The following is a 15,918-nucleotide window of genomic DNA, read 5'->3' on the forward strand; positions in this document are numbered from 1 at the left end:
CCCGCCCTGAACTCAAACCGAACTGATTTGACCCGACCCGAGCTCAATCCGATCCGAAATTGACCCGACAAATAACCGATCAGATCCGATCTGTTTTGACCCGAACTGTTATTAACCCGACCCGATTTTAACTCGATTTGATTTTTACCCGATTCGAATTTAACCCGACCATAATTGATTATTGACCTTTTTATTCAAGTTCTTATACTATATATTTACTAATTATTAATAAGTTAACTTTTTTACTACAAAGAAATAGTCTAGAGTCTTAAGTTTACTACAAACCCATCAAGTGAGACAATCTGACCAAAAAGTAGGTGGGGTCCATATAAAGAGCTCTCTCTTCCTATCTCTCTCCTTTTTTCTCTCTTTACCATGTGTTTTTAGAATATTTTAATTGTTGTTATGTATTTACAAATACATAACATTCCTTCATTACTACTTCCTCTACGACTGTGCATTATCCTAGAATTATAGGCATTATACATCGTACGGTTATATACACACTACATACATATGCAATAATTTATGCTTAAATAAAAAGAATGTACATAGTAACAATTAACTATCACTATGTATAATGTCAAGTTTTTAATATAAAAATTGAATTAGTAATAAAGTAATTCTAACAACCATAACAAATATCTTATACAAATTGAATTAGTAATAAACTAAACTAATAGTACAGAACTCATAACCTCGCAAGATTGTACAATTGATGAAGAGTTGTAACCTTGTAATAACCTTAAAAAACTGATATTCTATTTTGTATATATCACCATATGTAACTATTATTACTCATCAATATATCACTAGCTCGGTCTCACTTATATAGGTATGATAAGTTATCGATAATTATTCAATCTCAATTTTCCTTTAAGATAAAAATTATACATAACTTGATCAAATGAGAAAACTAAAATTTCGTGCTTCATAATTAATAATCATATCGAACCAATAATAAGGTAAAAACTCAATAATATCTCTAGATTAAAAATAACCTTATTTGGATATGAATTTGGTCAGATCGACCAAAATCCAGCCAAACACAAAAAGGAATTGAATCGAAACTGACCAATTAATGAATCAACGGATCAACCTTATCTTAATTAAACCGAACTTGACCGAACCGAAATCAACCCGACCCATGTTCATCCGACCCGAAGTTATCCGGTTAAACCCGTTTTAAACCCGATCCAAAATTATCCGAACCGAAAGTGAACCGATCTGGAGTTGACCCGACCCATATCCGACCCGGACTCGATAGACCATGACCCGAATTTGACCCGACCCGAATTTGACCCGATCCGACCCGATCCGAGTTAAAAGGATAATTTTGATCCGAACATATCCGATCCGAGCAGACCCGATCCGAACAGACCCGACCCAAACTCCATCCGATTATCCGAATTGACACCTCTAGTCAGATTATCCATGTTGCTCCAAAACTACCGTGTTTGCTCCACCATGTGGATGTCACATCTAATGACTCAATTTCTTCCACTTCAACAATCGGAGTATATAACCAGGCAACTTACTAACTTAGCTTATTCATGTCTCCCACAAACACAAAGTAACACCAAAAGTATAATAAATTTCCTTCCAAATTGCTAAATAATGGGTGACAAACCACAAAGGCTTCACGTGGTCCTCTTTCCGGCTATGGCTCCCGGCCATATGATCCCAACCTTAGACATCGCGAAGTTGTTTGCAACCAACAATGTCAAAACTACCATCATCACAACCCCTCTCAACTCACCAATTTTTACTAAAGCACTTGAATCGACGACCTACAAAACTTCCATCAATCTTCCAATGAGTTGCTACAAGAGTCACTTGAACAAGTCATGGAGAAATACAAGCCCAATTGCTTAGTCGCGGATATGATATATCATTTTGCCACTGATGTTGCAGCCAAATTTAATGTGCCAAGGTTAGTATTTCATGGAACTAGCTACTTTGCATTTTGTGTGGCGCACGCGCTAATGAAGTACGAGCCTCAAAATTCTGTATCATGTGACGATGAGGAATTTGTTGTACCTGAGCTTCCTTATGAAATAAGACTTACAAGAACTCAGCTAGTAGCTGCTGTTAAAGAGCTAGGTATGGAAGAGTGGATGAAAATATTCGTTCGTGCTATGGAGGTCGAGGAGAGGAGCTATGGCATCATTGTGAATAGCTTTCTTGAGCTTGAGCCCGAGTATGTTGATTATTATACAAAGGTTATGGGAAAGAGGGCATGGCATATTGGTCCTGTTTCACTATGCAACCGTGATAAAGAAGCTAAGTTTCAAAGGGAGAAAGATTCCTCAATTGGTGAGCATGAGTGCTTGAAATGGCTCAATTCCAAGAAGCCTCAGTCGGTTGTTTATGTTTGCTTTGGTAGCATAGCTGAAGTCTCAACCTTGCAACTCCAAGAGATCGCGAGGGGCCTAGAAGCTTCCGAGCAAGATTTTATATGGGTGGTGAGGAGGAGCAATGATGGTGTATGGGATGATATCTGGGTGTGACCGATATCTTGTGAAAGCACGTGACCAAACCCTGAACAATTGTGAGAGGATGCCGATATGTCCCAGAAGGAAGACATGTCGGCTTGTCGGAATTCAACACGTGGCAGCAGAAGCTCGACACTTGGCACAAAAGGTATTGCATGGATGAGAGCCACCTGTCAAGGTAGGTCATTATAAATAGTAGGTAAGACCTCATTAATGGGGGCATTAATTACACATTCTCTCTCTCTCTCTCTCTCTACCTTCTCTCTCTTACTTATCTATCTCTCTTAAACACTTTCTGACTTTGTCCTCGGAGTGGTTATCCCCGGACTACCCCGGGGTTAGCTAACTTCTTCTCATTGTGTAGGTTCTCAGCTTGCCGATAGGAGTATCAGAATCTCAGGTCCGAATTCTTGGGAAAGTCAGGTTCAGACGGAAACAATTTGGCGCTAGAAGGAGGGGCATTGATCACTTCTGTCGCCTAAGAACCTCACATAAAACATACATACAACAACGATAATCATGGCCGGAAACAATGGAATACCAGTAGAACAACCACAGGTAGAAATAGTGGATGAAACCCATACCCTAGGGGGTAATCAGTTTCATATGCCGATAACTCCCCTTGTAGGAGGAGAGGAAGCAGAGAATCCTATGGCAGCATTCACTCCAGATGAATTGGAAACAGCCGCAAGGGTGATGAGTGCAATGAGTAGGAAGAGAAAGGAAGCTGAGGCGGCACAGGCTGAAAGGGGGGCCACTCAGGCCGATAGAGGAACACCGCCCCGCAACCAGGAGGAGCAACACAATCAGTTGATGAACTCGCCGAGGAGACCCCGACATGAGTCGCCGATAAGATCGCATACAACATCACGGCGGGATGAACAATCCTCAAGTCGCACTGTGAGTACCAGAACTCAGCAGCAGAGAAGTTCGCAAGTAGAGGGGCAGGCAGTGCGAACAGTGGTGCATTTAAGAGCGTCCCCATTTGCCCAGCATATCTTGGATCAGCCAATGGAAAAGGTGAAAATGCCGACTTGTAGGTATGATGGAAGAGGGGATCCCGCAAGATTCATAACGTCCTATGAGGGGCACATGATGCTGTACACCAACTCGGACGCAGTCTGGTGTAAAGTCTTCCCGACTGCTTTGATTGGGGCTGCAGCCGATTGGTTTAACAACCTTGAAGTTGGGTCAGTAGATAGTTTTGAAAGATTGACCGAGATGTTTGTGGGTCAGTATGTCAGTAACAGTGTGAGGCAGAGAACCTCTGGAGAATTGATGGCCGTGGAGCAGAAATCGGATGAATCTTTGAGGCATTATATCAGGCGATTTAACAATGAGGAAAACACCATTCCAAAATTGCAACAGGAAATAGTTGTGATGGCTTTAATGAATGGATTGGTTGATTCTGACTTCGACAAGAAAAAACCTGCCGACATTAGCAGCGGCGTTTAGCAAAGCTCATGATTACATAAAGAGTGAAGAATTAATGAAGACAAGTAGCAGACATGTCACTGCCGGAAAGGGGCAAAGTCAATGTGAAGGGACATCGTCTGGAGGAAGTAGGCCGAGAGCTCCTGCCCCGGGAAGGGGAGGAGGAAGCCGGCAAGATACTAGGCCGACAAGGCTGCCAATGAGATATAGCACCTACACTCCCCTGAATACACCAAGGGCAGCAATTTACTCAGTAAACCAGAACAGAGAAGATTGGTCAAGGCCGACTCCCATGAAGGCAAGGCCAAGGGATGTGAAGAAGTATTGTATGTTCCATAGGGATGTGGGACATTATACGGAGGAGTGTACACAATTGAAGGACAACATTGAGGAATTGATCAGGAAAGGGCACTTAACACAGTATCGGTTGAATGCAGGTAGGGATCAGCAGCCGGCACAAGCAGTTGAGAGGCAACGGATAGAAACAAGACCTGAAAGGACACAAGGAAGAATAGTCCGACAAGGGGATGCAGGAATACCACCGTTATCTACTGGAAGGGTAGATGTGATAACGGGAGGACCAATTCATGGAGGGACAATTAGTGGGGCAAAGAAACATTTGGCAGAGCACCGTCATCTGGTTTGTGCTTTGGACGTAGACAACCGTCCTCGGCCGGCGTCAATTCCCCAGGTAGTGTTTACGAAAGAAGATGCACGGGGTGTAGTGTTCCCGCACGATGATCCGCTAGTCCTGATAACCAAGATAAATAGGGCTGACATCAAAAGAGTGCTGGTGGATGGAGGAAGTTCAGCAAATGTATTGTTTATGCAAGCTTTCAATGAGATGAATATAGGAAGGCAATACCTGAAGCCGATATCATATCCTGTAATCGGGTTTAATGGGTCGACTGTAAGGCCAGAAGGGAGTATTGTGTTACCAGTAAGGATGGGTGATGGGCCACAGGCAAGAGATGTGATGGCAGAGTTTCTGGTGGTGGATGTTAAGTCGGCTTACAACGCAATTATCGGCAGACCGATAATACACGATATGCAGGCTGTTTTATCAACTTACCATCTGGCAATAGCCTATGTGTCGAATTTGGGAGCTGTAGAGAAGGTATATGGTGGTCAGGTTATGTCAAAAGCCTGCTATGTGACAGCTTTGAAGAATCCGGTTGGTAACGTTACGGTACCATGTAATCCGATAAGGCAAGGTGAGCCGACAGTTCAGGATTTAACTATGACAAACTTTGATGCAAGGCCTGAGGAAAAGTCAAGGCCGTTACCAGGGGGAGAAACTGTCCAAATTGAATTGCAACCGGGTGACCCGAGTAGAACAGTAAAGGTTGGGGCTGATATGGATGTGGATACGAGGTGTAATCTGATAAGCTTGTTGCGTGAGAACGCAGACGTCTTTGCGTTCTCAGCGAGTGAGATGCCGGGAATACATCCAGAGGTGATGGAGCATAAGTTGAATGTTGACAGAAAATTCAGACCGATAAGGCAAAAGAAACGCAATTTCTCAACTGAGAAAATAGAAGCAATTCAGGCTGAGGTAAATAAGCTTTTAGCGGCAGGGTTCATTGAGCCTTGCACATATCCAGAGTGGTTGGCGAATGTAGTAATGGTGAGAAAGCCGACAGGGAAGTGGCGAATGTGTGTGGATTTTACAGATCTCAATAAGGCTTGCCCTAAGGATTGCTACCCATTACCCTGGATAGACAGGCTGGTAGACTCAACCTCTGGTCATGTCATGCTTAGTTTTCTGGATGCGTTTTCAGGATATCACCAAGTCAGCATGCATAAGGCTGATAGGAATAAAACGGCTTTTATAACAGATGTTGGTGTATATTGTTATAAGGCAATGCCGTTTGGGCTGAAAAATGCCGGGGCAACCTATCAGAAGTTAGTGGACAAGATTTTTGAGAAGCAGAAAGGACGGAATGTTGAGGTGTATGTGGATGATACGATAGTGAAGAGTAAGGAAAAAGGAGACCATATAGCAGATTTGAGAGAAACATTTGAGACTTTAAGGAAATATCAAATGAAGTTAAATCCAGAGAAGTGCGTGTTTGGAGTTAGATCAGGGAAGTTTTTAGGCTTCATGGTCAGTGAACGGGGAATAGATGCGAATCCAGATAAGGTGAATGCGGTACTTCAAATGAAACAACCAAAAACCATTCGTGATATACAGAGATTGACTGGCAGGATGGCAGGGTTAACCAGATTTATCAGCAAGTCAGCTGATAAGGCACTTTCGTTTTTTATGGTATTAAGAAAGAATAAGGCATTCGAGTGGGGAAAGGAGCAAAGTGATGCCCTGGAAGTAGTAAGGAATCACCTAAGATCTCTTCCCACAATTTCCAGGCCCGAGAGGGGAGAAGTGTTGCAATTATATATCTCGGCATCGCCTAAAACGGTGGCAGCCGTTTTGTTAGTAGAAAGGAAGAAACAACAGCAGCCGATATATTTTGTCAGTCATGTACTGAATGCGGCAGAGCGCAGATACCCGGTAATAGAGAAAATGACGTTAGCAGTAGTAGTGGCAGCTAGAAAGTTGAGGCCTTACTTCGATGCACATCCGATAGAGGTGCTGACCAACTACCCCTTACAGAAGTCACTGCATAAAATGGATACATCTGGTAGATTACTGGCATGGGCAGTTGAGTTATCGGAGTATGAAATAAACTACAAACCTAGAACATCAATTAAGGCACAAGCATTAGCGGATTTCATTGTTGAAACCGCATACACCGATGAAGAGGAAGAATTGGGAACATGGTAGGTATTAGTTGATGGATCAGCTACAACAACGGGGGCAGGGGCTGGAATTGTGATAACGGCTCCGGATGGGAAAATGTTTGAATATGCCATGAAGTTTAAGTTCAAGGCAACAAATAATGAAGCCGAATACGAAGCAGCAGTAGCCGGGATGCAGTTGTCAATAGTAGCAGAGGCAAAACGGCTAGTTTTAACAACTGACTCTCAGCTGGTATCAAATCAATTCAGTGGGGAGTATGAAACCCGAGAGCCGGCGATGGTGAAATATTTGGAGAAGATGAAGCAGTTAGCAGCTCAGCTGCAATACTTTGAGATCAAATTAGTTTCGAGATTGAAAAATGCTCAAGCAGATGCGCTGGCAAGATTGGCAAGTTCAAGTTTCAACGACTTGGAAAGGACAGTCATGGTGGAGGTTCTAAAGCAGAGAAGTATAGATGAGATGTCAGCAGAGGTATTGTGCGTTGATATTGGGAATCAGTGGTATGATAAAATACTTGCATACATCGTTCATGGTGTAGGGCCGACAGATAAGGGGGAGTTGAAAAGATTACGGAAGGATAGTGTATGGTTCGTCATGTACCAAGGCCAGTTATACAAAAGGGGGTTTTCACTACCATTGCAAAGATGTATAACGGATTTTGAGTCAGCAAGATTGATAGAAGAATTGCATGAGGGAAGCTGTGGCAACCATCTCGGAGCAAGAGCCCTGTCCAGAGAAGCAATGAGAAGGGGTATTACTGGCCGACGATGAATGCAAATGCAATGGCTTACGTTAAAAAATGTGAAAAGTGTCAAAAGTTTGCCCCAGTTATCAACTTGCCCCCTAATGACCTGACTCCGATATTAAATTCAATCCCTTTCTCCCAATGGGGAATGGATATAGTAGGCCCGTTCCCATCGGCCACGGGTGGAAGAAAATTTCTGATAGTAGGGATTGACTACTTCACTTAGTGGATTGAGGCAGAACCGGTAGCGAAGATAACAGCATCGGAAGTGAAGAAGTTTATCTGGAAAAGCATCTTCACAAGGTTTGGGCTGCCAATGGCGATGGTTTTTTACCATGGAACCCAATTTGATTGTAAGCCAGTCAAAGATCTCTTAACGATGTACAAGGTGATATTTGCATATGCAGCAGTATGCCATCCACAGTCTAACGGCCAAGCAGAAGCAGCAAATAAGCAAATAGTAACGGCAATTAAAAAGAAGATTGAAGATGCGAAGGGTTTGTGGGCAGATTTGATACCAGAGATATTGTGGGCAAACAGGACAACAGTAAGAGAAGCCACAGGTGAATCACCATATACTCTAGTTTTTGGAACAGAGGCAGTCATACCAGCAGAAGTTGGGTTGCCGACATTTAGGATTCAGCATTACTGTGAAGACCAAAATGATTTACTCCTACGACAACAGTTAGATTTTTTGCCAGAGCTAAGAGAAAAAGCAGCAGTTAAGTCAGCTGCGTTTAAGGAAAGAATGTCAAGAGCCTACAACAGAAGAGTATCTCATCGACCGTTAAGTATGGGTGATCTGGTACTACGAAGAACAGCAGCAACCGGTAAGGGAAATGAAGATGGAAAGCTGACTGCAAGTTGGGAAGGGCCTTATCGGGTTAGAGATGTCGTCATCCAAGGGTCGTTTTATCTGGAAACTTTGGATGGGACACCCCTAAAAAATGTATGGAACTCAGCTGTATTGAAGAAATACTATGTGTAATGTACAATTTTTATGTGAAGCTGATATCAAGAAGGGTATCAGTGATGAATGAAGAAGAATTCAGACAACGTGTGTTGGAATAGGCATCCTCCATTTAACAGAACATCGTTAAGTGGGACGGACAGCTCAAAACCGCTTCCGTGAAGTTAATAGATATACAACCTGATCAGTTGTATACGTTATCTCGCGAGGTCGCTGGTTCAAAATATAATACCGGCCAAATCATTTCGAGTATACGCCGATATGAAGCGTAGCTCAGAAAGTGATCGCCGAGAGGGTACCTAACTGGCTGAAACAGCAAAGCAGTAGGTGACCGATGTTTTAATCTGAACCAACAACGAATGACTACTACTCAGTGTACATAACTCTAACACGAACTACGTACACTGGGGGAAGTAAGGAATGATATGATATTTGTGATATCCATAGTACATTGGTGATTTTTAAAATATAATTTTTTAAGTCATCAGGTAATGATATGATATTTGTGATATCCATAGTACATTGGTAATTTTTAAAATATAATTTTTTAAGTCATCAGGTAATGACCTGATATCTTCAAAAGATCTTCAAAAGTTGACGATTGTTGAAAGTTGTCGGATATCAGACAAATCATCAGGTAAACCTTTGTTTTTTGCAAATTATCTTTTATATGTTAAAATTTGCAAGGCAATATAGTTGTCAAATTCGTTGTTAAAACAAGCAAATTAGAAAGTGATAAGCAAAGATAACACAGTTACGATAAGGGGTGCAAAAATATGCAGACAGGAAACAACAAAAATAAAAATAAGTTTACACAACAAGTAAAGTTGACAATCGACAGGCATCACCACAAAAAGGGGTATATGCCGATAAAACAGCATTGTCAAAATAAGTGTTTAACACATACAAAAGACAAATAAAAGAGAGTCACAGCTGATAAGGCCCAATAATACAAGACCCACAGAAAGATGTCGGTGATGACTGCCCGCCCCTTCAGGTTTGTACATTCTCAGGCACCGGGGAGTTTAAAATGCTGGGATCTTGAGGGCCGTCATCAGCACTGGGCGCCAAATTATACAAGTCCTCTTCAGAGAATTGCTGTGTCTCGAAGCCAGAAGGGGTCTTGTAAGCCTCCTCATTGAAAGCTTTTTCAACTTTTTCCCAGTCTTCCTTCTTCCAACCGGCAGCTTGAGCCACACATCTCTGAGCAGCAGTCCAACCTCCATCGAAACGATCTTGGAGCTTGGAGCAGAACTCATCTGAAGTTAAATAACGCCCCACGGCTCTCTGACGAATCCCAGGCTTATCGGCTTCCATTTGCACAACCTTCTCCTCAAGGTTTTTTATTTTAGCTCTGGCACCGCTGAGATCTCTTTCAACCGAGGGAAGGCGCTCAATGGCCTTATTCTTCTCGGTGATCTGAGTCTTCAGACTCTGCACCTCTAGCTCGAGACTGGCGACCCTCTCCGCCTTAATCTTCAGCTCCGCCATCTCCCTGTCATCTTTCTCCTTTATTTTCTTCAAATCATCCAAGGCTCTTTCAGCATTGCTGATGATTTCCTGCATGGCACTTTGGCTGGAAGAGGCCTGATGATGTTTCTCCTGGTAGTAACGGTACATCTCAACCAGCTCAGTACTAGACATGACGGCCTAAAAAAAAAAAAAAGTAAATAAAAGTTAAGAGTTAAACGCACAGGATAAGTACATCACAAAGATGAGAACAAAACATAAAATATATTTAAAAAAAAAAAAAAAAAAAACTTGATATGCGTAGCAGTAAGGGGGCCGATTGGGGGCATATGAGGTACCTTCATCATGTTATGCATATGAGTAGCAGCAAGGGGGCCGATTGGGCCAGCAGGTCTGTCCATCGGCAGAGTAAGGTTGCTCAGAAGTCGGTAACCCAGATTCCCACCTTGCGTTGGGTCATCGGTAATCATAGATTCATTCCGGCCGACATCTGTATCAGGTTGCCAACGGTCTCCGGAATGGCCAGCAGGGACCGCGAACCCCTTCAAAACTTCATCTGGAAACCTTCCAGAGACTCGTTCAATCCATTGATTGGACCGATAAGTCAGGGCCGGAATGCTGGAATCTGACCCAACCGTAGTAGGAGCAATTGTGGTGGTCGCCCGAGGTTGACGAGGGGATTCGGCAGAAGTGAGATCTTCGATCTCAACACCCTGAATAACCTTCTTCACAATAGCCTCAGGGCTCTTAGCTTTGTTGGTGGGTGGAGTCTTCTCGGACTCCGATTGGTCCTTCTTCTTCCCACTACGCCCTTCAGGTTGTCTAGGGCTGGAGATCACAATTCCACCTCGCCGATTGGCCAGGGATGTCGTCTTTCTCTTCTTGGCGTTGTCATCAGCCATGATCTCAGCTCTTCTCTTGGCACTGATAGTTGGAGCGCGGCCGCAAACGGTAGCAAGAGTGTCGTAGGGGCTTAAAGATTTAGGGCAACGTCTGACAACTCTTTTCCCGTCGGAAGATAAGCCGAGTTGCTTATTGTCCAACTTGTCAATACCTGAGAATAAGGAATGTAAGTACAATCAATTAGGTACAGATAAAAAAAAAGAGAAAGAAAAAGAAGGAAGAGAAATTCAATAAAATAAACAGTACCATAACTGTCAGTCCAACAGAGACCGACACGAGATAACGGCGCATTGCCCAGAATGTAACTCGCATTCGGCACCCACACCTTAGGAACTATACGAACCTTGCCGTCACCTTCATCAAATTCTGAGACGTCAAAATGATTGACGGCTCTCTCTTCGTGCTTACCAAGATCCCTCTCGAGGATTGAATCAAAACGAGGATGAAGTTGGTAAAAGGTTCTTCTTAGAGGAAATTCCTCAGGAACCGACATGAAAAAGAACCTCACTTGCCAGCCCTTACAACTTGTCAATTTGGGGTGGACGGTATATTTGCGAGGTTGGGTATATAAGGACCACCACCCATCTGACTGACCATCTCTCTTCAAAGTAATCAGTCGTCTAAAAACGTTAAGGGTTAGGGGATAGTTTCGATATAGCATGATCCAGACGGTGGCAATAACAGCCCGTATGGTAGGGGGAGTAACCTGAACTAAACAGACATTCCAGGCTTTTAGGATTTTTGCCACAAAGGGGTGTAGGGGAAAGCGAAGGTCGAAGTCTAGATGCTTCATATAAACGGCCACGGAACCTGCTGGACAATCTAATACCGAGGCTCCAAAAGGGGGAACTGACAGCTCATACCCGTCAGGTAAGTTGAAGAATTTCTTAGCACGGCGGCAGTAATCTTTTGCAATTGCCGTTTTCCTAAAATCATCACCTATTTTCGCCTTGGCCACTTTTCCATCTCTGGCAAGGGTAGTAGGTTGTCGGAATTCAGCTCCGTCAGTCTCGGAGTTATAGCCCTCGTCCAGATTCTCTTCCTGGATAACCTCTGCCGTCAAGTCAACAATGTCATCCCTACTCTCATTGTTGATACTGTCTTCTTGAGTTTCGTCATCTCCTAAAACCGAGTTGACGGCTGAATCATGAATTGGAGATGACGCACCCTCCTGAGGGTTCGCAGGGATATCAGCCACTGGTTCTTCTTCTGAAGAACTTACAACCTGACCTTGCCCAGGTCTTTTGCTGGGTTCTGCTGCCTTAGCGGCCTCAGCTGCCTTAGCTGCTTTGGCGGCCTCAGCAGCTTCACGGGCAGCAGCACGAGGCTGATAACTGGTTCTCTGTACCCTTGGCATGGTGTTTATACCTATATTGCCAACGTTAGTGCCGTATTGATTAAAATAGCGTTTCCCAGCAAAGCTGCGTAAGTGATAACGAACACTAACAGGCTCAACGTTAAGAATTTCGGTGTCGGCAGGGATATCAGGGTTAGTAGGGTGAAAAGCACTTTCACGGTGAGCAATAGTCCTATGTATCATAAAAGCGCGTTTCTCTTCTTCAGAAGATAACGTCTCAAATGGGTAATCAATATTATCAGAAAGGGAAGATGAATTACCCTGGTTACTACCAGTTTCTTTGCCTAGGGATTGCCTTATTAAACGACGCCTAGCAGTACTAAGGTTAGGGAAATTCTCTTCGACACTATCTTCAGACATTTAATTCAAAAACGAGAAAATAAAACAAACATGCAAAATCAAGGGGTTAAGGAACAGCAATACCTTCGACAAAAGTCGCTGATACGATGAACTTAAACTGAGAAGTGACGAAGAAGAAAAGCACGCCGAATATACTAAGAAGCGTAAACCGAAATCGGGAAGAGTCAGAAAAGTAAACTCTTTCTTGAAGAACAACTGAGACGGAGAAAAAGCTTTGGAAAGATGAAAAGTGAAAAATGGTGGAATTTTTTATCTAAAAGGAAAAACTGAAGAGTCAGTTGAGGTGAAAGGCGGTTCAGAAATCCAACGGCCCTGAATCGACAATCAATTTCAAAAAATGACGGTAGGATTTACGACACGTGTATTAATTTCCCCGCTTTTTTTTTAAAAAAAAAAAAAAAACACGGTTACGCTTCCATATTATAATACGTGGACCTTGTCTTCTATCGGCATACAAGGTCACTTGGGGGGGAAAAACGGGGTTTTTCGCTCCCAGATATTTCATAACAAGTAGACCTTGTCTGCTATCGGCATACAAGGTCACTTGGGGGTGAAAAACGGGGTTTTTCGCTCCCAGATATTTCATAACAAGTAGACCTTGTCTGCTATCGGCATACAAGGTCACTTGGGGGGGAAAAACGGGGTTTTTCGCTCCCAGATATTTCATAACAAGTAGACCTTGTCTGCTATCGGCATACAAGGTCACTTGGGGGGGGGAAAACGGGGTTTTTCGCTCCCAGATATTTCATAACAAGTAGACCTTGTCTGCTATCGGCATATAAGGTCACTTGGGGGGGAAAAACGGGGTTTTTCGCTCTCAGATATTTCATAACAAGTACACCTTGTCTGCTATCGGCATACAAGGTCGCTTGGGGGGGAAAAACGGGGTTTTTCGCTCCCAGATATTTCATAATAAGTACACCTTGTCTGCTATCGGCATACAAGGTCACTTGGGAGGGAAAAACGGGGTTTTTCGCTCCCAGATATTTCAGAACAAGTAGACCTTGTCTGCTACCGGCATACAAGGTCACTTGGGGGGGAAAGAACGGTTAAAAGCCAATAATAATGCAAATGGATACAGTACAGGGTTATAGTACAAAGATTGTCTTCTTACAAAAATAAAATAATAAAATAGTAATAAAAGTAATAAATAAGAATAAATCTTCTCAGCAAAAGAATATAGAGCTTAAAAGAATATAGAAGCAAATCTTCGCAGCAAAAGATGTGAGTCTCCGAGATATTCTCAAGCTTCGTCTGATAATGTGTCTGAGTATAAGTCAAGCGGGTATAACAAACTGCGGCAACGGCAAGGTCAGTAATAAAGTTTTGTTAACGTACAGTGCGTGACAAAATACAAGAAATGTTGTCACATGAAATTTCCAACATAAGGTGAAATTTGAGGAATGAGAAGTGGAACCCAAAGTTTGTCTAGTTAGGTTAAGTTGTTGCCTACATTAACTGAGAACGATGACGTTTGATCTCACTTAGGGGGCTAACTGTATGGGATGATATCTGGGTGTGACCGATATCTTGTGAAAGCACGTGACCAAACCCTGAACAATTGTGAGAGGATGCCGATAGGTCCCAGAAGGAAGACATGTCGGCTTGTCGGAATTCAACACGTGGCAGCAGAAGCTCGACACTTGGCACAGAAGGTATTGCATGGATGAGAGCCACCTGTCAAGGTAGGTCATTATAAATAGTAGGTAAGACCTCATTAATGGGGGCATTAATTACACATTCTCTCTCTCTCTCTCTACCTTCTCTCTCTTACTTATCTATCTCTCTTAAACACTTTCTGACTTTGTCATCGGAGTGGTTATCCCCGGACTACCCCGGGGTTAGCTAACTTCTTCTCATTGTGTAGGTTCTCAGCTTGCCGATAGGAGTATCAGAATCTCAGGTCCGAATTCTTGGGAAAGTCAGGTTCAGACGGAAACAGATGGTGAGGGTGAGAAAAATGAAGAGTGGCTAACATATGAGTTTGAGAAGAGGATGGAAGGAAAAGGACTAATTATAAGGGGATGGGCGCCTCAAATGCTAATTTTGGACCACGAAGCTATAGGAGCATTCGTGACACATTGTGGGTGGAACTCGACATTAGAAGGCATATCATGTGGGGTTCCTATGATAACTTGGTCAGTGTGCTCCGAGCAATTTTATAATGAAAAGTTGGTGACTCAGGTTTTGAAGACCGGGGTTGGTGTCGGAGCTAAGAAATGGTGTAGAATTGCGGAGAACGTAAAATCGGAAGATATAAAGAAAGCTATAACAAAAATTATGGTGGGTGAAGAGGCTTTGGAGATAAGAAGCAGGGCAAAGAAGATGAAAGAGTTAGCAAGGAAGGCTGTTGAAGTTGGTGGATCATCTTATTGTGATATGAATTCCTTAATACAAGAATTGAGCTCGTATAATTCTAGAGCCTAGAGTAGTATATGATGAGGTTATTGTTGACACTCACTAAATAGCATAAATCAAATTTATCACTTGTTCACTTCTAATGTAAGTGTGATCTCTTTGATAATAAGTACTTTCTTGGGATTATTGATACAAGAATTGAGCTCGTATAATGTTAGAGCCTAGAAGGTATATGATGGAGCTATTGTTTGTTAAAGTTAGTCTTTTAAAGTTAGTTATTTAGTTTTAATATTGTTACTTAGGCCTTGTTTAGTTTAATATATTGTTACTTATTTCAGAAAAAGTAAGTTCAGATCAGATTAAAATAAATAAATTCAGATATGATCATTGTTTTATGTGCGATTTTTTATCGCTAAATATCTTTAATTACGTAATGAAAAAAATTATAAAAGTTACATACTAAGACATTAATACGAATCTAACAAGACCTCACTTGATATATATTATATCTTCTTTACATATTATTGTCACATATGGTCAAAGTTTGGTCAAATAAGACCATAAAATCTTATCAAATAGAATAGATCAGATAAGCAAAAATAAGTTGAACTCAACAAACCCTTAATCAAATTAAAATTTAAGTAAAGTAATAGTGAGCTATAATCATACACTACTAAAAAACAACCAAATAACGATGGAAAAAATCCGTCGGAAACACCCTGTTTTCCATCGGAAAACCCAATTCTGACGAAATTTCTGTCAGTATCGGTTGTCGGAAAATATTTTGTAGGAAAATCATTTTTCCGATGGAATTTCCGTCGAAAATATTTTTTCTAACAGAATTTCCAACGGAATACAATCCGTCGGAAGAGATTAACCGGCATGGAATAGTCCGTCGGAAATTTCTAACTGACCGTATTCCGCAGGAAATTACCGACGAGAATTTCGTCGAAAACTCCAAGGAATAAAATAAAAAGAAGAAAAAACCACCGCACCACCGCTGCAAAGCCACCACGCCTAACCAACAAACACGGTTTAACCCACCAGACGCACCACCCTAACTCG

General features: G+C 42.3%; 1 protein-coding gene across 1 annotated transcript; it reads left to right on the forward strand.

The window, feature by feature from the left end:
- The first annotated feature begins 1,823 nt into the window (after window positions 1-1,823).
- Window positions 1,824-15,135, forward strand: LOC145563601 (scopoletin glucosyltransferase-like). The gene is made up of 2 exons (XM_081624048.1): window positions 1,824-2,481; window positions 14,456-15,135. The coding sequence occupies exons 1-2, from the start codon at window positions 1,848-1,850 to the stop codon at window positions 14,920-14,922; spliced, it is 1,101 nt and encodes a 366-aa protein (XP_081480174.1). The 5' UTR covers window positions 1,824-1,847; the 3' UTR covers window positions 14,923-15,135.
- The last annotated feature ends 783 nt before the right edge of the window (window positions 15,136-15,918 follow it).

The sequence above is a fragment of the Chenopodium album genome, chromosome 10, assembly GCF_948465745.1.
Source record: "Chenopodium album chromosome 10, dcCheAlbu1.1, whole genome shotgun sequence".
NCBI classification, from domain to species: Eukaryota; Viridiplantae; Streptophyta; class Magnoliopsida; order Caryophyllales; family Amaranthaceae; genus Chenopodium; species Chenopodium album.

What these genes read in the sequence shown, in the direction of transcription:
- LOC145563601 (XM_081624048.1), top strand. Translation starts at nt 1,848, where the DNA reads ATGGAGAAATACAAGCCCAATTGCTTAGTCGCGGATATGATATATCAT. An exon ending in GGTGGTGAGGAGGAGCAATG is followed by an intron (nt 2,482 to 14,455) that starts ATGGTGTATGGG and finishes AGGGTGAGAAAA; the next exon opens with ATGAAGAGTGGCTAACATAT.